The 9,550-nt window shown below is 48.8% G+C and overlaps 1 protein-coding gene across 1 annotated transcript; it reads left to right on the forward strand.

Moving 5' to 3' along the window:
* Positions 1 to 7,965: 7,965 nt before the first annotated feature.
* On the forward strand, positions 7,966 to 9,219 carry CLDN3 (claudin 3). The gene has a single exon (XM_039243523.1). The coding sequence runs from the start codon at positions 8,197 to 8,199 to the stop codon at positions 8,851 to 8,853; it is 657 nt and encodes a 218-aa protein (XP_039099454.1). The 5' UTR covers positions 7,966 to 8,196; the 3' UTR covers positions 8,854 to 9,219.
* The last annotated feature ends 331 nt before the right edge of the window (positions 9,220 to 9,550 follow it).

Consider the following 9,550-nt stretch of genomic DNA (forward strand, 5'->3'; position numbering starts at 1 on the left):
TATGCTTTGTGCCCAGCCCTCCAGGCTTTATTTGGGAACTGTTGTGAGGCCTTGGTTTTTATTGAAGGGTTTTTTGGTGTGTTTTTGTTTTTGTTGTTTTTTTTTTAATCTGTGAGAGCACTCGCTGGCCTTCAGTCTGATTCCTTGTCAGAACCACACTGTTCCTGTTGGAACTGGGCCAGCCTTCGATCCAATTACTTTAGAACTGGGCTGTTCCTAATGGAACTGGGCTGGCCTTTGGGCTGATTATTTCTGGAACCAGGCTATTCCTGGTGAAACTGCTGTTTAAGAATTTTACTCTTTGTTGCAGAGAAAAACCCCTAAGAAATGGTACCCCCGTCATCAAAATGCTTTGAGGGTGTCCCTCCTTACTGGTACTCTGGCTGGTTTTATGTTTAAAACTATGGTCCCTCCACATGCACGTTATAACTAAGTGAACCGACTTACCCAAGAGTAATTTAGAACTGCAATGGCCAGAACTTCTGATCTCCCCAAATTTGTCTTACTCAAAACTAAATTAGAAAGCCATGAAGCCATTTAAAAGAAAAAATGGGATACCTGTTTTAATTGGTACTATGAGGGGTGCCTGACTCGCTGTGTTGGTGGAGCATGTAGCTATTGGTCTCAGAGTTGTGGGTTTGAGCCCCATGTTGGGTATAGAGATTACTTAAAAATAAAATCTTAGAAATAAGTAAATAAGTGGTGCCTTGGGCTTCCAGGTGTTTTCAGCATTCTAAATTTGCCACTTTGAAAAATACCATTTCTAAATTAGCAGAGGCAAACAACTGAAAGAAATCAAAATGGCGTCTGAGGCCTCTTTCCCTCCCCTGTCTTTTCTGTCTGCTGACGGATGGTGGCCATCTTGTGCTCAGGCCCCGCCCCCGCCAGCGCTATTTTCCTGTTCTCCTTTGTCTCCTCACTCCCTCCTCTCCTGAATCTTTTTTTTTTTAATTTTTTATTTATTTCTGAGAGAGAGAGACTGAGAGACAGCATTAACAGGGGAGGGTCAGAGAGAGAGGGAGACGCAGAACCGGAAATAGGCTCCAGCCTCTGAGCTAGCCTGACACAGGGCTCGAACCCACGAACCGTGAGATCATGACCTGAGCTAAAGTCCGACGCTCAACCGACTGAGCCACCCAGGCACCCGCCTCCTCTCCTGAATTGAATTAAAGCCCACCTTGAAGGTTAAGGCTTCTGGGTATCCTACTACACCTCAAGTTTCTTATGTTCCTCGCCTAAGAATGGATTAGGAGCCATAGTTAAAAGAGTTTTCTGAGGCACCTGGGTGGCTCAGATCATGATTTTCCTGGTTTGGGGTTTGAGCCCCATGGTGGGCTCTGTGCTGACAGCTCAGAGCCTGGAGCCTGCTTCAGATTCTGTGTCTCCCTCTCTGTCTTCCCCTACACCCCTTGTGCCCTATCTCTCTCAAAAATAAACATTTAAAAAATTGTTAAATATAAATAAATAAATAAATAAATAAATAAATAAATAAATAGAAGAGCTTCCCAAAGTGACTGAAGACCCCAGGCCACTTGCTAAAGAATCTAACATCCAAACCTACCAGCCTGGTTTCTCAGATTTTTATCAGTCTACATACTTATTGCCAAGGACCAGGCCAGCCACTGGATAAAATGAACTGACAAGGAACATCTGGAAGGGGATTTAGAGAAACAAACCCCTAACTTTTGGCAAGAAGCTAGAACACTCACTGGAAATCCCCACTGAGCAATTACAGTAGCCTTCTGCTGATTGAGCCAAGATTGAGGCTTACACACAAAAATCTGACGAACCTGTTCATACTCACTACAGTGCACTCCAAATTGTCTTTTAAGAATATTCTGGTGGGGATGAGCACTGGGTGTTATATGGAAACCAACTTGACAATAAACTATTTAGAAGAAAAAAAAAAGAATATTCTGGTCTACTGGCACCTGGGTGGCTCAGTCGGCTGGGCATCCGACTCTTGATTTTTGCTCAGGTCATGATCTCACGGTTCATGGGATTGAGCCCCAAGTCAGGCTCTGTGCTGACAGTGTAGACTCTACTTGGGATTCTCTCTCTCTCTCTCTCTCTCTCTTTCTCAGTAAATAAATTAACATTTTTTAAGGCATTAGTCCTACAGAAGAAAAAAAAAAAGAATATTCTGGCCTTCTGGTCTCCCTTTAGATGTTAAGTCTACTTGGGTAGCATTTAAGTTTATGTTTATTAATGGCCTGAACCAGGATCTTTCTCTTTCATAAAAGGACCAGGAAGGAATGGAAAAGTGACCACTACAGATTTAGTTAGTGTGGCAAACTGTCTCACTCATATCCTAAATGAGTCACCTAAAAGAAAGACCACTAAAATTCTCAATTTTCAACTCCGGCAGATGAAGACCCCTAAATAAAACAAAAAAACCCTTCTCGTTTCTGCTAGTATTGCAAACAGCCAGGTCACTTAAAAAAAATTTTTTTAAGATTGTTATCAACTTGGCACTGCCTTCAGCCCTCTGGTCAATCTTTTTAATGTCCCGGCAATTCCCAGGGTCAGGGGTCCCAGCAACTACAAGGGGCTCTAGACTGGGGGTGAATCTGTTTCTGTCCTTATTGACACTGGAGCTAATTCTCAGTGCTAAACCTCTCTGCTGTAAAGAAACCCTTATCTCAAAGTACTAGAATAGTAGGGATTCAAAAAAATTTTTTAATGTTTTATTTATTTCTGAGAGAGAGAGAGACAGCACGAGCAGGGGAGGGTCAGAGAGAGAGAGGGAGACACAGAATCTGAAACAGGCTCCAGGCTCTGAGCTGGCTGTCAGCACAGAGCCCGACGCGGGGCTCGAACCCACGAACCATGAGATCATGACCTGAGCTGAAGTCGGACCCTTAACTGAGGTGCCCATACTGATGGTTCTTGGTTAAAGAATGAAAATGGTAAATACTGTCCTGGGTATGCTCTTTCCACTCCCTTGAAGTCATTAAGGCAGTTCCTTTATCTCTTGCTACTTCAGCCCAATGTCAATGAGTTATAGTCTGAGTTATATTCTCTTATTCAGGCTTGTACTTTACTGATGGGTAAAACCTCAAACATTTATACTGATCATTGGTATGCCTTTGGGGTAGCACGTGACTTTGGAATATAATGGAAACAAGATGTCCTTTTATCACCAATGGGAATACTGTTAAAGATGGCTCCTATGTCCAAAACTGATTAAATGCCACACTTTTGCCAGCTGCTCTGACTCTTATGAAGGTTCCTGGGCCCTCCAGGCTCGACTTGTTGCGGACCAAAGTAATCCATCCTGATATTTCCATCATCAAAATGCAAATGCTGCTTTCTAGGAGACCAATAACCAAACCCCTGTTATAGTCTAAAGAGATGGTCTCTCAAATGATAATTTTGAGACATAGACAAAAAATACCCAACAATTGGCCCCAGAGAGGAAAAAACAGTTTTGGAAATGTATCAATGTAGGTTCAATAAGAAGAGAGAGAACGCTGGTTGGGACCAATTAATAATTGGCCCTACTAGAAATTCTAAAATTTCCAGTACTTACAACTGTACATGCAGTAAACTACTGGTCTACTGACAAAATGATAACATTGTGAATGAGCATTTGTGGCAAAAAGTTCATTAGAGCCATAGAAAGTACCTCTCTCACTTGCCCCACGTGTCCAAAGTATAACCCAGAGAAACCCGTTCATATAAATGGATGTCATACAGCTTCCCCATCTCATGGACACATGTGTTTTAGTTATGGTTCATATGCTTTCTCACTGGACCCAAGCTTTCTCTTGTAGACAAGCCCCTGCTTCCTCTGTTAGAAGAGATTATCACAGGGTGCCTGGCGGGCTCAGTTGGACCAGCATGTGAATCTTGATCTTGGGGCTGTAAGTTTGAGCCCCACATTGGGGGAATAGGTTTCTTAAAAAATAAAATCTTAAAAAAAAAAAGGAAAGAAAAAGATTATCACTACCTGGGGAGCCCCTCTCAAACTTCACAGTGATCAGGGAATCCATCTTACCCGTTGGGTGCTTCAACAAGGACTAACAGACTATGACGACTCACAGGGAAAAATTTGCAGAAACCTTCCAAACACTTTGACCTCAAGCATTGCTGCCGGTCCTCTGAAACTCAGATCCACTCCCCACCCTCCCCCGCCATGGCAACTCATACTCTCTCCCTAGGAGATAATCACAGGACATTCCAAACACTTGGCCTCTGCCTCCTTTGACCCACAGTCGATAAAAGGAGATATATTTCAATAGTGTAAAGGTCTAATTGCTTCTACTAAAAATGATCATGCTGGGGTGCCCGGTGGCTCCGTTGGTTGAGTATTCAACTCTTGATTTCAGCTCAGGTCATGATCTCATGGTTCTTGGAATCGTGCCCTGCATAGGGCTCTGAGCTGACAGTGTGGAGCCTGCTTGGGATTCTCTCTCTCTCTCCATCTCTCTGCCCCTCCCCTGCTCACTCGCTCTCTCAAAATAAATAAATAAACTTTAAAAAAATGATCATGCTTTGGTAATTTTCTCACAGTGCGCTCCCCAGAGACGATGACCTTAGGCATCACACCTGGAACCTAGAGACTTCATCTGCTGGAAGAGACACTTCCGGAAAGATTCATCAACCTCGCTGGAAAGGCCCATATCGGAGACTGCAGATCAACCCTGATGCTGCCGAACTCCAGGGAATAGACTCTTGAATTCATGCAATCCATCTGGAGAAAGCACCAAGCCCTGACGAGCCCTGCACACCATCTGGTGACCTGAAAGCAAAGATTTTGCAGAATTGAAGCAGATAACATCCAACAAGACCGCTTTGCCAAGATGTCCAGACCAGGTTTGAATGCCTTTGTCTCACTGCTACTTCTTCTCTATTTTCCATGGAATGACAATGCCCTTTCTCTGAATTTCTCAAGCCTTTGCAAAAGGGGGAAACCTCTTCTTTTCATTAGGGTCTTTTAGAAACAGCCTCATCATGATCCTAGGACAAACTAATTCTTCCCTTGCTTTTTCTAAAGGTATAGAAGGTTCAGAATTCATAAACATCCTTCTCTCATCAAACTGTTAACTGACAAGGGACACCTGGGTGACCCTGTCGGTTGAGTGTCTGCTTTTGATTTCAGCTCAGTTCACAATCCCAGGGTCATAGGATCCAGCCCCAAGTTGGGTTCTGCATAGGCATGGAGCCTGCTTGGGACTCTCTCGCTCCCTCGCTTTCTGCCCCTCCCCACCTCACATTCTCTCTCTCTCTCAAAATAAATAAATAAACTGGGACACCTGAGTGGGTTCAGTCACTTGGGCATCTGACTTGGCTCAGGTCTTGATCTCCTGGTGGGTGAGTTCGAACCCCACGTAGGGCTCTGTGCTGACAGCTCAGAGCCTGGAGGCTGCTTCTGATTTCTGTGTTTCCCTCTCTCTCTGCCCCTCCCCTGCTCACACTCTGTCTCTCTCTCTCTCTCTCTCTCTCTCTCACTCAAAAATGAATAAAACATTAAAAAAAAAGTTGTCATCACAAGAAAAAAATTTAAGAGAAAAAATAAATTTTTAAATATAAATAAATAAACAAGTAAAATAAGTAAAAATAAACACCAACTATTAACTGACATCGGATTCTTATCCAAATCCATGGTCTCTGAATTTACAACTTTACAGACTGTATTATTTCTTAACATTTGTTTTCAAAACAGTCCTTTTGAGATAACTACTTATTTATTTTTTAAGTTTTTATTTATTTTATTTTGAGAGAGAGAGGGAAAAAGAGAGAGGGAGAGAGATGGAATCCCAAGCAGGCTCCCCAACCATCAGTGTGGAGCCCAATGGGGGCTCAAACCCATGAACCATGAGATCATGTCCTGAGCTGCAACCAAAAGTCAGATGCTTAACTGACTGAACCACCCAGGTGCCCCTCCCTCTCTTATTTTTAAAGATTTTACTTTTAAGTGATCTCTACATGCAGCATGGGGCTTGAACTAACAACCCTGAGATCAAGAGTCTCACGCTCCACTGACCAAGCCAGCCAGGTGCCCAAGATAACTATATATATATATATTTTTTAAGTCTTTGAAGTGTTGTTGCTTTGCAAACAGTTCATCAGCTATTGCTTCGTGTTGATACCTGCACTGTATCTTCCCAATGCACTTGATTCATCATTCTCGTGTGCTCTTGCAGTGTTTACTATTCTGCTTTCATGGCTGCTTTAAGCAGGAACTTTCAGGAGACATACATGAGTCTAGGTCTGACTTCATAGGGAGAAATTTTTCTTCCCTAAGTTGGAATAAGTGCCAATAAACGTTTTCAGCTGGCTACCTTCAGACCTAAGGTCCTGACTTAGAACAAACGTACAGGTTGGAATTGTCATGTTACTTTTGATTCTGTACTTGTTGCCTATCGATCTTTCATAAAAAAAAAAAAAAAAGGACCCAATAAGATTATGCCAGCTCAACACTTTAAGATGATCTCCAACACTGATAACCTTAAGAAGATAGACTTGAGGTGGAAAGTGCCTGAGAGGTCTCTCTCCTTACCCTCCTTGATATGCCAATGTGGCCTTAAGTGGTTTCCAAATACCATTCGCTTTCCTTCCAAAGTGGGACATGACAACCAGAAAATGTCCTTCCAGGGACTCAGGGACAAAACCACTATACACAAAATACCTAATTCTTGATCAGTGATGTTTTCAAGGAAAGATCTTGATCAAAAGAAGGAAAAGTGAAAGTTAATGAAAGGAAATCTCACTAAAGTAGACTTGGGAGCTAGAAAGGGAGGGGAGCCTATCACCCATGTCAATTACAGGAAGAATGGTCAATTCCAGTCCCCAGCAGAAGAATCTCAACAGGACAGAATGATAAATTATGGACCTCAACAGGGAAAGATGCACATATTGCATCTCCTGTAAGAAATCCACCACCCCAGCAACTCAGCCGATGAGAGCACCATCATTATCCTGAACTCTTGTAACCTCTCCAACTTCCTCCTTCTTCTCCATAAAGTAATGCCCCCTCCTTTGTTTGTTTGACTTGCTTACAGTTCTGCTGAAGCTTGCTTGTCCTGGATTGCAATTCTCTGCTATTCTCGAATAAACCCATGTTTTGCAGGTAAAATAACTGGCGGTTTTATTTTTAGGCTTAATAGGAGCGAAGGCATTGTAAGTAACATCTCTGACTTCCCACTTCTGCCTGGATCAAACCTTTCACTACTATTTCATGTAGGTGGATCACAGCACCGACTCAGGCACAGAGGGAGAAGAACAAGGCTGTGCAGGAGGAGCGGAATCAATGAGCAGGAGGGACTTCTGAGAGGCTAGAGCAGCTCCGCTACAAGTATCCAGGAGCTAAGGGAGGGGTAGTGGGGCTGGGAAGTGCATTTGAGTTCAGCACTGGTTTGGGGCATCTCCTCGGTGTCTCCGGGGAGAGGCGGATTTCTGGCTTCTGAGCGCAGACCTCCAGGGCCTGGATCAAGCCCGGATTGTGCGCCTGCGAGCCTCAGAGGCCAGAGGGACCTAGGAGCAGGTGTGCAGCTCCGGGAGCAGCCGCCCACTCCGGAAAACAGCCCCAGCCCCGCCCACTGGGCCCTTCCAGGCCCCTTGGATCCCGGCCAGGTGGTAGAGACCCCCTGCCCCACGCCGCCTGTGCGAATGGCACCGAAAATGTGGGGAGTCGGGGAGTGTCAAGCAGATTGTGATTTGTACCGCAACCACTGCCAGCCCCGGAGAATTGGCTTGGGAACCGTGGGCGTTGAAGAGCGAGGGGCGGGGTCGCAGGCCCCGGCCCCGCCCTCTCTTGGCACCCCCCACCCCCCCTACCCCGCGCGGTGCGCCACTCCCCGCCAAGTCCTTCCTCCCAGGGTGCTTGGGGAAGGTGGGAAGAGGGGCCACGTCACAGTCTCCAGGCCGGGGGAACCGCGGCTCCGCCCCTCCCACCCCCGCCGGAGCGCTGGGCACGCATCTAAGACTCACCGGCCCCAGCCCAGGGCCAGCCCAGTCGCAGCCGCCCGCCCACAAAGCCACAGGCAGGTGCAGGCGCTGCTTAGGCGCGAGCCGGCTGAGTCGAGCCGTTAGCGCGCGCAGTCCGTCCGTCCGTGCGTCCAAACCGTCCGTGCGCCCGTTGAGGCATCCGTCCGTCTGCGCGCAGCAGCTCCCACCCAGGCCCGGCGGCCACGGTCCGTCGTCTTCCCGCACCCTGAGCCGCCGGGCAGAGCCGGCTTTGGCGCGGCAGCCATGTCCATGGGCCTGGAGATCACGGGCACCTCGCTGGCCGTGGTGGGCTGGCTGAGCACCATCGTGTGCTGCGCGCTGCCCATGTGGCGCGTGACGGCCTTCATCGGCAGCAGCATCATCACGGCACAGATCACCTGGGAGGGCCTGTGGATGAACTGCGTGGTGCAGAGCACCGGCCAGATGCAGTGCAAGGTGTACGACTCGCTGCTGGCGCTGCCGCAGGACCTGCAGGCGGCCCGCGCTCTCATCGTCGTTTCCATCCTGCTGGCCGCCTTCGGGCTCCTCGTGGCGCTGGTGGGCGCCCAGTGCACCAACTGCGTGCAGGACGACACGGCCAAGGCCAAGATCACCATCGTGGCGGGGGTGCTCTTCCTGCTGGCCGCCTTGCTCACCCTGGTGCCGGTGTCCTGGTCGGCCAACACCATCATCCGGGAATTCTACAACCCCCTGGTGCCGGAGCCGCAGAAGCGGGAGATGGGCGCGGGCCTGTACGTGGGCTGGGCGGCCGCGGCTCTGCAGCTGCTGGGGGGGGCGCTGCTCTGCTGCTCCTGCCCGCCGCGCGAGAAGAAGTACGCGCCCACCAAGATCCTCTACTCGGCGCCCCGCTCCGCCGGCCCGGGCACTAGCACAGCCTACGACCGCAAGGACTACGTCTGAGGGGCAGCGGCGGGGAGACCCCACCACCCCACGAGTTAGAGCGCCCACCAGGCCAGCGTGCAGCCTCTCGTCGGAGACCAGCCCCGCCCCCAGCCCCAAGTGCCAGGAGCTCTCGCACTGGACCGGGAGGGACCAACCCCGCGGCCCCTTCCTCGGCCGCACACCCCCACCCCCTTTGCCCGGGAGCGCGCTGGGGACCAGCTCACAGGGACAGGGAAACCTCAGCCCCTCCGGAGAACGCGGCTGGGTGGCCGCCGCTACTTGCCCACCCCGTCGGGCCTCAGCCCCAAAGCCTGCGTTGGGCAGGGACCGGCACTCTGGAAAAGGGCCAGTTGATATTTTTCAATAAAAGTCTTTGGTTTTGCAGTTACGGGCGCCTCCTTGTCCTGAGCGCCGACAGGCCTCTACCTCCCTACGGAACACCCCCCCCCCTCGCCCCCACCCCCAACCCCGCCCCGCTGGGGTTGGACTCGGCTGGGTTCTGCTCTCTCACTACCTACCTTCCCTTCTAGGAATGAAGCTTAGAGAGGGCAGAGATTGGGGTAACCGAGAAAGTGTGGTTCAAAACTGAACTGGGTGTGCCCTAGTAGCCGTTTGGCCTACTCACTGGGGATTCAGAGTTGAAGGCCCAAACTAGAGAGGCATGAACACTTCCAGCCTGCTCCGTGGAGGGAGGCATGGGGGAGGTGGGAGAAGG

This window comes from Hyaena hyaena, unplaced genomic scaffold (assembly GCF_003009895.1).
Source record: "Hyaena hyaena isolate Hyena2069 unplaced genomic scaffold, ASM300989v1 scaffold_228, whole genome shotgun sequence".
Classification (NCBI taxonomy): Eukaryota; Metazoa; Chordata; class Mammalia; order Carnivora; family Hyaenidae; genus Hyaena; species Hyaena hyaena.